The sequence below is a fragment of the Chelonoidis abingdonii genome, chromosome 9, assembly GCF_003597395.2.
Source record: "Chelonoidis abingdonii isolate Lonesome George chromosome 9, CheloAbing_2.0, whole genome shotgun sequence".
Lineage (NCBI taxonomy): Eukaryota > Metazoa > Chordata > Testudines > Testudinidae > Chelonoidis > Chelonoidis abingdonii.
In genome coordinates, this window is record NC_133777.1 from 43,082,101 (window position 1) to 43,095,318 (window position 13,218).

At 50.9% G+C, this 13,218-nt stretch overlaps 1 protein-coding gene across 4 annotated transcripts; it reads left to right on the plus strand.

The window, feature by feature from the left end:
- Window positions 1-2,073: 2,073 nt before the first annotated feature.
- Window positions 2,074-10,924, plus strand: LOC116831276 (uncharacterized). 4 transcript variants are annotated; one of them, XR_012656531.1, is made up of 4 exons: window positions 2,074-2,172; window positions 6,075-6,098; window positions 8,288-9,312; window positions 10,542-10,924. XR_012656531.1 is itself a non-coding variant. In XM_032791156.2 (4 exons), the coding sequence occupies exons 2-4, from the start codon at window positions 6,075-6,077 to the stop codon at window positions 10,707-10,709; spliced, it is 474 nt and encodes a 157-aa protein (XP_032647047.1). In that variant the 5' UTR covers window positions 2,074-2,172; the 3' UTR covers window positions 10,710-10,924. The 4 variants fall into 4 exon arrangements, 3 of the variants coding, with proteins under 3 accessions (XP_032647047.1, XP_074925572.1, XP_032647049.2); XM_032791156.2 differs by having other exon boundaries at window positions 9,031-9,312; XM_075069471.1 differs by lacking the exons at window positions 2,074-2,172; window positions 6,075-6,098 and adding exons at window positions 6,550-7,699; window positions 7,745-7,785 and having other exon boundaries at window positions 9,031-9,312.
- Window positions 10,925-13,218: the final 2,294 nt, after the last annotated feature.

Sequence of the window (13,218 nt, forward strand, 5' to 3'; positions counted from 1 at the left end):
AGTTCCCTTGTATGACCACCAGCAGCCACTCCTTACGAGGATGAATGGTTATGAAAATCAATACCCCAGTAAAAGACAAAAGGTTCTCCCGATCCCAAAGGACCAAGCCCCAGACCCAGGTCAATATACAATTCAGATCTTATCCACAAATAACACTGCTGCCAATCCTTTAGAGTCTAAAATCTAAAGGTTTATTCATAAAAAGAAAGAAATAAAGATGAGAACTAAAATTGGTTAAATGGAATCAATTACATACAATAATGGCAAAGTTCCTGGTTTGGGCTTGTAGCAGTGATGGAATAAACTCCAGGTTCAAATCAAGTCTCTGGAGAACATCCCCAGCTGGGATGGGTCATTCAGTTCTTTGTTCAGAGCTTCAGTTTGTAGCAAATATCAGGGGGTAGCTGTGTTAGTCTGTATCCACAAAAACAACAAGGAGTCTGGCGGCACCTTAAAGACTAACAGATTTATTTGGGCATAAGCTTTTGTGGGTAAAAAAAACCTCACTTCTTCAGATGCATGGATGCACTCCATGGATTTGAAGAAGTGAGGGTTTTTTACCCATGAAAGCTTATGCCCAAATAAGTTTGTAGCAAAGTTCCTCCAGAGGTAAGAAGCAGGATTGAAGACAAAATGGAGGGGTTTCCAGGGCCTTTTATATCCTCTGCCATGTGAAAGGAAACCTCTTTGTTCTTACTGTGGAAAATCACAGCAGCAAGATGGCGTTTGGAGTCACATGGGCAAGTCACATGTCCATGCATAACTCAGTTTGCCGGTGGCAGCCATTGCTCACATGTTACCTTGAACATCCCAGGAAGGCTCCTCATATATGGATTGGAGTCTCCCAAGGTCCACTGTCAGTTAAGTGTTCTTGATGGGGCACTTATTATAGTCCTTTCTGAAAAAGCTGACCAAATGCTTCACTGATGCTACTTAGAATCAAACACATTTGTTGGTGTCACTAAGGATAATCCTAAGTAACTTAAAAGGTAAAAGGCAATAAGGATATACAGTCTCCCTGTTTAGGCCTCAGATGAGCAGAAGTTCTTCCATGTTTAAACTCTAATTGACCTAACAGGCCAATAAATAGAAAAGGCCAGGTGCAATGTCCCTTACCAGTTGCCATACAGCTCAAACTGGTCTAAAGCAGAAGTAATGAGGCCTGTGCACCTTTAGCAGAAGGACAAGATAACTTGCAGAAGGAAAACTTACTAATGAGCTGCCGCGGCCAAGATTACTTAATGCACCTGCGCTTACGTAACTGCTACAGGGGGAGGAAGGAGAATAGGGAGGGGGAAGACAAAGAAGTGTGTGAGAAAAGAATGCTGCAGCCGGACAGAAGAGGGAGGGGAAACGGGGGCTTGCTTGTCAGTGAGAAAAGTTCTCATGGATATAAAGGAACAGACTGCTTGTTTTAGGTGTGCTGGATTTGAGGCATGTCAAGTCTCCCAGCACCACTTTGAGATCTCAAATAAACTTAGTTTGCTTCTCTACCCTGGTGTGTGTATTGGCGTGGTGCACACCGGGCAACGGACCCCCCTGTTGTTGCCCCCCTCGAGCATTTTGTGCCGGCAACACATTGAGATACAAATACATAGCCAATATTCATAACTTCAAAACCAAAAAAAGATACACACATACAGACAGCATAATCATAACCAGCAAATTACAATCTTTCTATTGACAGCTTGATCTCCTTTGTACAAGATTTGGTGCAACTATAAGACCTTGGTTGCAACAATGATCTATACTAGGGATCGGCAACCTTTGGCATGGGCCAAGGGATGTGCTGGCCGCCACTTCCCCCAGTTCCCATTGGCGAGGAATGGCGAACCACGGCCAGTGGGAGCTGCAGCTGGCTGAACCTGCGGACACTGCAGGTAAACAAACCGGCCCGGCCCACCAGCGGATTTCCCTGATGGGCCGCGTGCCAAAAGTTGTCAATCCTTGATCTATACGGTCACAGTTCATGTCAAAAATGTCACACTGGGAAAAAAACTAGATGCAGCTGATTATGTAATCTGGGGCAGGCAGTTACAGGAAAAGGCTAGTCTAGTTATTGCTGATCTGTTTCCTCTAAGTACTTCCTTGTGCAGCAGCTAGAAGCTCTAGCCAGATCAACTCGACAGGCTCCTGGGTCAGCGCACCCATTCAACTGCAGTTTGAAACAAGGTAATGCTTTACTTTTTCTGTTTGGTTCCTTTTTCTAACAGCGCAGCATCACCATGTGCGTACCTTGGCGGTTCTGTGGCAGGACTGGCACCAGATTTGTTAACTGTAGATCAGCACGGGAAGGCCAGATGTCTTTAACTTTTTCCCATTAGCAACTATTTGTCTTTGGCTCATGCTGCTGTGTGGGGTCTCTTCCCTCCTGGCACTGTCCCGGTCTGCACTGATTCAAAGCCAGATGCACTAACACAGGGGTCTCAAACTCAAATGACCACATGAGGACTAGTACATTGGCCCGAGGGCCGCATTACTGACACGTTCGCCAACCACCCTTGGCCCCACCTCTTCCCACTCCTTCCCTGCCCCCATTCCAACCCCTTCCCCAAATTCCCCACCCCAACTCCGCCCCCCTCCCTGCCCCCAGGGGGTGCAGGAGTGGTGTGGGGTGTGGCAGGGGCTCAGGGCAGGGCATTGAGGTATGAGTTGCAGGAGGGATGAGGGGTGCAGCAGGGGGTCAGGGCAGGGGATCAGGGTGCAGGAGCGGTGTGGCAGGGGGCTCAGGGCAGCGCGTTGGGATGCAGGAGGGGTGCGGGATGCAGCAGGGGGTCAGGGCAGGGGATTGGGGTGCAGGAGCAGTGGCCTCAGGGCAGTGGGGTGGGGTGCGGCAGGGGGCTCAGGGCAGTGCGTTGGGATGCAGGAGGGGTGCGGCAGGAGTGCAGGGTATGGCAGGGGGTCAGGGTGTGGCAGGGGGCTCAGGGCAGTGGGTTGGGGTGTGGCAGGGGGTTGGAGTGTGGCAAAGGGCTCAGGGCAGGGGTTCGACTGCAGGAGGGTTTCGGGGAGCGGGCTCTGGCCTGGCGTGCACTGGGGGCAGGGCAAGTTCCTTGCCTGCCTGCCCTGCTCTTCCCTCCCTCCGCCCTGGGAAGCGGCTGGAACCTGGGGGAGGAGGGGCACAGGGGTATGTGTGTTGCTGTTGCTTCAAGCACCGCCCCAAGCAACTCCCATTGGCTGGGAATGGGGAACCAAGGCCAATGGGAGCTGCTGGGGGCGGTGCCTGAAGCAAGAGCAACACACACGCCTGTGCCCCTCCCCACCCCCAGGTTCCAGCTGCTCCCCGGAGCGGCACAGGGGCAGGGCCGGCAGGCAAGGAGGGTGCCCTGCCCCTGGTGCGCATTGGGCCAGAGCCGCTCTAGGTAAATGCTGGGGGAGAGTGGAAGGGCTGCGAGGTGCTTGTGGGCTGTAAAAAATAACCTTGTGAGCCACATGTTTGAGACCCCTGCGCTAACATGATCACCGAGTAAATGTCCTACTGGAGCCAATAAACTTTACATTGCCCAGTTTCTTCAGTGACTGTAGAGCTATTGGTCTAGTAGCAGTGTTCAAAAAAATCTTCTGCTCATAGCAAAAATTGCAGCTGAGGAAGTGGGGAGGAAGGAGCAGATGGCTGACAGAGCAGGGAGCTGAGGGGGGAATGCCAGGGGGACTGGGAGTACTGGGGTCAGGAGGAGCAGGGGAGAAGCAGCAGCTATGGAGGAAGGCAAAGCTGCTAATGTTTTGTTGAAGGGGAGGGCAGGACAGCGTGTGAGGAGTTTGTTTGCTCACAGCTAGGGTTACCAAAAAGAGGCCACTGCCAGGGGCAGCGGGAGAGTTGGAGAAGGAAATGGGGAGGGGGAGTTAGATGAGGGGGGAAGAGGGGAGTTGGAGGGGGATATAGCTGGTGATGCTGGAGGAGGTATTTGTGGGGGGTGCTGGAGGGGTTGTATGTACTGGGAGGGGTACCTGGGAGGCGCAGGAGAGTTGTGTATTCTTCGGGAGGTGCTGGAGAGGATATCTGGGGGCTGCTGGAGGCAGAGTACAGTTGGAGGAGCTGAAGGAGCTGGGGTACCTGCAGGGGGTATTCACTGGAGGTGGGGGCAGTGTCACTCCCTGTCATGGTGGCAGGGTGCTAGCGCAAGCTCAGGAAGCAGCTGCAACTCAGCACCTCCCTGCGGGACTCCCTTCTCAGGCCTGGGTGCCAGGGCCTGGGTGGGCGGGATCCAGTAGGTGTGGCTACAGGGGAACGGACCAATCAGTTGTGAAAGCAGGGACAAAGGGTAGAGGATCTTAAAAGAGGCGATGTCTGGGAAAACCTGGACTTATGGTAACCCTACTCAAAGTATGTGCATGGGGAGAGTGTGCTGTAGCCCTTATAATATTGCTAGGTTGGTACTGCAAATGATATCTTAGACCAGAGTGACCTGTGCCAAAGGTTTGCACTTCCGAATGGCCACAGTATCAGAATTACAGAGTGCGAATCACCATGGGGCATGTTGTTAGGTTTGGAGACTCTAGGAATGCCCACGGAATGACAGCAACAACCACAACGATATTCACAAGTTCTCAGTTGTCATTTAATTAATAATTCCATTGAACAGATGAACAAAGCCCCAACTACTAAAATGTACACAAAGAAAGTGACAAACCATAAGTCGTCTAGCACTAATATTTTCATACTCACATCCCCAAGGATGCTGTAGAGTTGGATTGATCTCTCAACAGATGGTCATCTGTGGAGGGTTTGCAGATGGGTTTTTCTTCCCTGTTCATGCTTCCCTTCTCTCCTTTGTTACACTCACACCTATAACCCTTATGCATACATATGACAGTACCAATCTCTTTCCTCTTATCTTCCACACCTCAAGAAATTTGGGGGGGGGCAGGGCCTGCTTTTCATGACTATCCTCTTAATGCCCCTTACTTTCATTGGTATTTATGTCAACAAGGTCCCATGGTAACCTGTGGTTGCTGCAGAATGTCTGGTGAGGTTACATTTGGGCAGTGGGGATCTTGGGGGAGAAGGGTTAGAGGAGGAAAGCGATGTGGGGTTCTTGGAGGAGGGAGGGGTGGAATGACTCAGCAAGCAGTGGCCAGGCAGGCCTTTGGGGGAAGAGGGGTGGTGGAGAGGAGGGACACGGCAGCATCGGGAACCTCTGGGGAGTGGGGTGGAGGAGGGAAGGGACTCAGCTGGCGGTAAGGGGTCTTGGAGGATGGAGGGGTGGAACGACTCAGCGAGCAGCAGGCAAGGGGGCCAAGCATGGGCAGGGCCTGGGATGGAGTGTGGGAGGGGCTTAGGGGGAGGAGGCGAAGTGGAGGCAGGGCCTTGGGGCAGAGCAGGGGGCAGGGCCACAGTCCAGGCTGCAGGGGAGCTTCGGGCATTTGGGCCAGCCTCCTCAAATGCCGGAGCCATGCTATCACACACCGAGTAAATATGAATTAACCATAACATTAAATCCGTAATTAAATAAGATGATTATCTACCGTGCACAGATATAATTAAACTGATGGGGGAGGAACGTGTCTGATGGGAACAAAGCGAACATAGTAGGGCTGAGCATCTGCCCATAGGATCTATGATCCACACACGCCTCACGCTGTGCAATAGTCCAGCACCTCTTGACATAGCTGCCTAGGCAGGATCTGGGGGGGCTGGTGGGAGACGGGGATGCAGGTTCATCTATGGAGCTAGCTCCTTGTTCCTTTTGGCTGTGGGTGCAGAGAGCTGGGGTCAGTTGGGGCTGTCCTTGTGTGACCTGGGGCGAGGCACTTCATCTCTGTGCTTCAGCTCCCCTGTGGGAATGTTGTGAGGCTGCTGTGCTGCCTTTCAGGGGTGGGAGGTGACTCCAGGTGGGTCAAGGAGGGGCTCAGATGCTGGGGGAATGGGAGCCAGAGCAGACACCGCCCAGTGTTCAGGACAGAGCTAGCTCAAGTGTAGGTGGTTGGTTACAAAGCCACCTTCCAGCCAGGAGCCACAGCAGTGTCCTTGCCCTTCTATCCACACCCCTCTCCTCCCCAACAGTGCTATATGTCCCCTGCTCTGTCTCACCCTCCCCTCCCAGTTTCATCCTGAGCTCTGTTTTTTGTTTTCACAGATGGGTGACATTTTCTCATCTCAGGTAAGTGCAGCATGGTTTCTCCTCCCCCCATCTGCCCCTGCGGCCCCCCCCTCTCCCCCCACCACTGCAGGCCAGAGCCAGCACCGACTGTGCTTCACAGGCTCTATTGTCTTGCCAGCTACATGTGGGCAGGGACAGCTTCTGGTTAAGGCAGTGCCTGGCATGCAGGAGAACAGGGATCGGCATCATGGAGTCTCTCTGGGCCTCAAGCTGTAAAATGGGGTAACAAGTATGCCTTTGTTTTTTGGCTAATTTAGACTGTAAATTCCCCGAGCAGAGACTAGCTCTCACCATGTGTATGGAGAGCAGCTATCACCGGCGGGGCCTGATCTTAGCTGGAACCTGTAGGTGCTACTGTAACACACACAATATTTAGATCACAAATGCTAGAAACGCCCCCCCGCCCCCATACACATACAGAGGAAGTATTACTGAGTACGGTTACCAGCTTATTGCATCCATCGTTCTCAGGGAAATGAAATCAGCATGAAAGTTTCAGTCAGTGGAGCATAAGTGCCTAAGGGACCAAGGAGCACAAACCCCAGGGCCTTTCCCCAGGCACTTCAGGCTAGATTCACAAAAGGGACTTGGACTTGGCACTGCAACACCTAACTGCTGGGGATCTGCTGGGCCTGAGTTAGGTGCTCAGGCTCCCCAGATAACACACAAGGAGGGTTAGGCTCCTAAGACAGGGATTCTCAGACAGTGAGTGGGGAGTTGCTCAGGAGTGACATGCAGCAGAAAGGGGTGCGGCTGCAGGGCCAGATCTGTAGGGTACTTAGGTGCCTGACTGACAGGCTGGAGGGAGGCCCCGCCCTCTGCCCAGGATTCTCCACCATGACCCCTCTCTGCAGTTAGAAACCGAAGCCAGGTCAGCCCTTTCTCAGAAAGAATCAGAAAAGGGCACACCCCCATTACAGCTGGTGGTTAGGGCACTCACATGGGTCCAAGTCCTCACTTCAAATCAGGCAGAGCAGGGATTCTAATCTGGCCTGCCCACATGCCAGGTGAGTGCCCCAACTACTGGGCAGACTGACATACATGCAGCCAAGACAGCCTCCAAAATTCCCAGTCTGACACCAGCTCTCTTTTGTGAGGAGCCTGAACCAGTAAGTGTGCAGAACAGGCCTATGGGATTGGGCCTTGCAGACCAAACAGGCAGGGGAACACCTGCTTTGAGAATTCCACTGGTGAGCCAGAGCTCTGGGTAGCAGGGCAGTGTCAGGATGTAAGGGCCTCTGCACATGCCCCAGCTGGCAGCTGAGTGGGGGTGCTGTGAATGTCAGGGCGCCTGGTTGTTGGAGATAGGTGCCTAAGTCCCTTTGTGAATCCAGGGGCTAGGCCACAGAGCTCCTGGGTAATCCACCCACCAGCTCTTCCTACCCAGTCAAAGGGAATGACCAGAAGCCTCACACACTGTGTGATCCCCTTTCAGCACATCACGGACATGCTCCTAGGAGCACTAGAAATGTTGGGCTGGAAGGGACATGGTGAAGTCATCTGGTCCAGCCCCCTGCACGACCTGATCTTAAAAACTGCCAATGACAGAGATTCCACAACCTCCCTTGGAAGCCTGTTCCAGTATTTAACTATCCTTAGAGTTAGAAAGCTTTTCCTAATATCTAATATAAATCTCCCTTGCTGCCGATTAAGCCCATTACTTCTCGTCCTACTTTCTCTGGACATGGTGAGCAATTGATCATCATAGTTTTTAGAGCTGCCTTAGCACGTTTGATGACTTATCAGGTTTTTCCCACAATCTTCTTCTCTTGAAACTAAACATGCGGAGGGTTTTTTTTTTAACCTTTCATGATACGTCTGGTTTTCTAAGCTACTCCTTTGGGTGCTCACCCATTTGGCCACATTTTTCTTAAAGTGTGGCACTTAGAACTGGACAAAATACTCCAGCTGAGGCTTCACCAGTGCTGAGCAGAATGGGACAATTGTCTCCCATGTTTTACATATGACATTGATGTTAATACACCCCAGAATTGTATTATCCTTTTCCACCACTGCATCACAATATTGGCTCATATTCAGTTTGTGATCCAATATAACTCCCAGACCCTTTCCAGCAGTACTGCTGCCCAGCCAGTTATTTCCCATTTTGTAGTTGTGAATTTGATTTTTCCTTCCTAAGTGTAGTACTTTCAACTTGTCTTTATTGAATTTTGTCTCGTTGATTTCAGCTCAATGCTCCAATTTGTCCAGGTCCTTTTGAATTCTAACCATTTTCTCCATCCCATGCTGCTACGGTGCCTGCCCATAAATTTCATAAGCATAATCTCCACTTTGTTATATTGACTAGTACTGGACCCAGGACAGACTCACCTGAGCGACCCCACTAGACACATCCTCCACTTTGATAGCAAACCATTGATCACTACGCTTTGAGGGAAGTTTGTCAATCAGTTGTGCACTCACTTTACAGTAATTTCATCTAGACCACATTGCCCCACTTAGAACACTCAGGGCATAAATAGATTTTGCCACACGGATGGTTCCTTGCTCATTTGCAGGGTAGGTGTTAGCCAGGCTGAAAGGTGGCCAGCCTTTCATGGTATCATACAGGCACCAAATAGCTCTAAGGCCGCAGCATCTACAGGAGTCATAAGGACAAACATTTACACAAAGCCCAAGAAACACTCCCTGAACAAACCAAACCACACCCTGGTGTAAATCAATATCACTCCACTGTGCTGTGCAGATTTCCACCAAAATGGGGGCCTGATTTGCCCTGCCTAGAACCTTGCACAGTCACTTGTGCAAGGTGCATGTGAAGCACAACCATGCTGAGCGGATAGTGTTTTACACCCATTTTGCACAAGTGTATGTGATGATACAAGGTGCAGGGCAGTGAGGCACCAGGGCCTGGATGTCTGATACATGAGGAGTTGAAGGAAAGGATAATCCAGGTGGTTTATACACAAAGGTGGAGCTGAAAAAGCTGGAGAACGAGGAGGCAGAAAGGAAGCGACAGCACGAGAAGGAAGAGAAACAAAGACAGCGCGAGGAGGAAGAGAAGAAGAGACAGCATGAGGACCGGGAAAGAGAACGACAGCACAAAGAACGCATGCACCAGAGAGAGCTTGAAGACAAGGCCAAAGAAAGAGAGGCCCAGCGCCAGATGCATGAGAGAGAGTATGAGGAGCAAGAGAAGAAGAGGAAGCATGAGGAGATCATCATACAGCTGCAGAACAGAAACCTGGAATTGGTGAGTAGCAGCCCCAACAGAATTCCATCGTCATCCCTTGTAGCAAATGGGGCTACACAGATCCCTATCTGAGTTTGCCCCCAGGTGTGGGGTCTGGAGACCCTTATAGATTGAGGGGAGCAAAGGGGGCAATAATGACACAAAGCAGCCATAACTCTGCTCAGCTGGCCAGCTAAACTAGGTTTAGAGGCACTTTCGTGACACCAGCGTGGTACAGCCCAGCTGGGGTATGTCTGATGGACATGCTATGAAATTACAGCCAAAGAGAGCAAGCCAAGTGGAAGGACATGCATTTAAAGAGCGGCCTTTGCAATTTGGTACCACTGCACAGGCACATTTACCAGCCTGGCTTGGATAACCATGTGGTGCCAGCTCCCACCCTGGATCTGCAGGGCCCCCATGATAAAATGTCAGTGGGATGGACCCTGGGCCAACACCTCATGGGATAAGGAGAAAGTGGGAGGGTCTGAGAAGGAGGAATAAGGTGCATCCAGAACCCATGCAAAAATGGCCAAACCATTGCAGACATTTCCTTCCATGTCCTGGACAAAGAGATTAAATAACATTGAACCAAGACCAGATCCCAGGGGGACCCCCACTGGAAACACCTCCGAGGATGATGATTCCTGAGTGACAAGTACTTTCTGAGGTTTTGCTAGCCAGTTTTTAAGCCATTTATTGGGTGCTACAATGTTTTTGTATAATGCTGATTTTTTTAATGAGAACGTCATGCAGTGCTAAGGCCAATGTCCAAAGTCCATGTCTATGACTTTGCCTGGAAGCAGTGTCAGGCCAGCTGGGCTATAGTTACCCGCATCATCCCAGTTACCCGATTAAAATATTGGCAGAACATTAGTTTTTTTCCAGCCCTCCAGATCTTCCTCTGTTCCAAGGTCCAGGTGCTGCTCTGGACTAGGATGGCCACTCTTGGCCAGACTCCCTGGTGATGGGCACAGTAAGAGCCTAGATATGCAGGAGGCACAGTGGTGGGGGTGGGGATGGGGATGAGAGGGAATGATACTTCACAGTATGATGTACCTTCTCCAAAGATCTCATTGCACCTTCCAACTCTAGAGGGTGCAAGTGGCCAAACTTACATCCCCTGCTCCCTCTTTGCAGCATGCACAACCCACCCATAGCCCCAATTCAAATGGCTATTGCCCTAGCCCTAGCCTCCATCTCAGATCCCCCAGACCAGCCAATGATCTCTCTCTTTCTCTTCCTCACAGCGCATTCTCCGCCGAACTGGTCTCTCAGCCAGTAAGAATTCCCCACCGTACTGTCTTATCCAAGATGCTCTGTCATCCATCACACACCCCACTATGCCTGATGCTGATGAGAATGGTGATGACAGCGGTGACGATGATGATATTTACAACTACGGTTCTCCACACTGAATTATACACTGTTCTTAACCTTACCAGTGGAGGGATTCCCAGCCATGATGCCCAGTGTATTGTCACCTAACTGGCCCAGCACCAAGGACGTAGTCCATTTCTCCTCTCACCTTCCCTTCCCTTTTGCACTAATGGAATGCTTTTCCCACCCCGGGGTTTATTTCTGACTTTTCTGAGTCCTAGTTACTGGCAGTGCTAATAAAGACATAAACAACAGAATGTTGCGAGTGCTTCTTATGGGCCCAATCCTGCTCCCCGGATGTCAATGGCACAACTCTGATGTTGGGAGGAGGAACAGGCCTGTTGTGCTTATTCTGGCCAGACATTAGCCCCTCCACACTCAGGACTGATAGTGTTTAAGGCCAGAAGGCCCTGTTGGGTAATCGAGTCTGGCTTCCCTCATAAGCCAGGCAGGGAATCTCACCCAGTGATTCCTGCATTGAGATGATAGTGTTAGGTTGAGCTTGAGTAGATCTTTTAGAAACACACCTGGTCTTCCTTTAGAGCCTGCCAGGATGTCCCTGGTAAGGGGTTCTAATGGCTAACTGCCCTCATGTTTAAATGTTCGCACCTTACTGCCAGTCTGAATTTGTCTAGCTTCAGGTTCCAAACACTGGCTCTTGTTCTGCCTTTGTTAGATAAATGCGCCTTCTCTGAGCAGGAATCTTCTTCTCTAGGTACCTGTAAGGCCGTGATCAAGTCACCTCTTTGACTTCAGATGCTCAGTCTACTTAGTTTTCCAAGAGGAGATAAAGGCAGCGTTTGCAACCGTTGACTCATTTTTTCAAGTCTTTGCTGACCCCGTTCCAATTTTTCTAACCGCCTTTTTGCGGTTTGGGCACCAGAGCTGACACCAGACTTGGTCTCTCTAATGCTGCATGCAGAGGTCATGCTAACTCCCCACTCCTGGAAGCCATCCATCGTGAGCCCAATTCTGCCATCTCCTAACCTACAACTTTGCCAAAACTTAACTAACCCAGCTGAGTGTCCACATGCAGAAGTGCCCCGCGTCAAGGGAATCAGAGCCTTCCCAAAATTGGGGGGCTGGGAGCCCTCACCCCACTCCTCTTCCCCTGGAGGCCCCACTCCTGGCCAAGCTGGAAGCCAGAGGAGGGCCGGGGAGTCCATCCAGCACCCCCCCCCCAACCCTGAAGTGGGCCGAAAGCAGCCCGTCTGCGTCTGCTCCCCAGGGCAGGTGGAGGGACCCGGGCTCCACACAGCTGCCTGGCTATCCCTGATGCTGGCCTGGCTGGGGTGTGGGGGGCCTAAGGGAGGGGAAGGGGCCACCCGTCCACTTTCAAAAAGTGGGAGAACTATGGACCCCCTAGCCCCACAAAGTTCCAGCACCACTTTCCTGCATCACAGTAATAGGGCTAGCTGTGCCTCTGTCCCCTTCTGGCTTCACTGAGTGCCCCCCTCTGGTGCCAGGCCTCTGTCACTATCTAGGCAGGGAGAGAATCAATTGAGACTTCCATTCTTAGACTAGTCCCTGAGCTACAGCAGCCGGCAGGTCTGCCTGAGTCCAGCCCCTGCTGGTCTTCTCTTCAGGCATTGCTGAGCAGCAGCGCGGTGAGCAGCCAGCCTGGTGAACCAAAGGCAGGTTTATTTGGACGGCAGGAACAAAGCATACTGAGAACAAGGCCGTCTAAGTCCACGGGTCACCACCCTCAGGGTAGCTGTGGCAGGCCTTGCTTCTTCAGACATGCTCAGTGGGTGCACGTGTCTCAGTGGTGGGATATAAGAATCCAGAAGCCAAGCTACATTAATCTTCTTTTTTTCTGCTAGGGATTAGCAGGGGAAAGGGGTTGGTTTTAAAGTGCTAGAGAGAAAATTTTTTTTTTCCTGCTTGCTCTTAGCAGCTTGCAGGGTAGCAGAGTCATTAAGAAAACCATTACAGATCTTTTGTTAAACAATTGGAACTTAAGTACCCAGCCAGCAAACACACACAGGTGAATACAGTAGCTTTTGTTTGGTTCAATTGCCTATCAAACAGAGCTAGAGGAAGTCAAAGCAGTTGCTAGGGCCAAAGATCTAGGAGGCAGGGAAAGCCTATTTCAATATCAGAAACACTTATACACCGAGAGGGCAGTCTTTCCAACACAAATACAGAAACTTCTTGGAGTTGCACAAAGGATGAGGCAGATAAAGGAAAGAGACCCTGGTAGGGCAACGAAGCCCTAAGACCAACTGAAATAAGACATGATAGTGGATGGGCGCTTGTGAAACTGTAATTATAGAGGCTGAATCAAGATCGGCTCAGAGTATCCAGGCCGCTATTGAGCACGAAAGTGACACTGCAAGAAACGGTGCGAGGGCCTACAAATATAAAACAAGACGATCTGTAAGAGGTGATTCTCACGAAGACAGACTTTTAAGAACTTACAAAGAAGGCTCCACAGCAGCTTGGTTAGAACGGGCTTGAGCATTCAGACTCGCTCTTATACAATCCCATACCCTCGCGTTCCGCCATTATGTGGTTGCCCGACCGACACTGAGTGGTCATCTGATG

Coding starts and splice junctions, on each gene's coding strand:
- LOC116831276 (XM_032791158.2), top strand. CDS start 7,378: ATGTCAGGGCGCCTGGTTGTTGGAGATAGGTGCCTAAGTCCCTTTGTG. Junction 7,786..9,030: donor TCCTACTTTCTCTGGACATG/GTGAGCAATTGA, acceptor TTATACACAAAG/GTGGAGCTGAAAAAGCTGGA. Junction 9,313..10,541: donor AGAACAGAAACCTGGAATTG/GTGAGTAGCAGC, acceptor TCTTCCTCACAG/CGCATTCTCCGCCGAACTGG.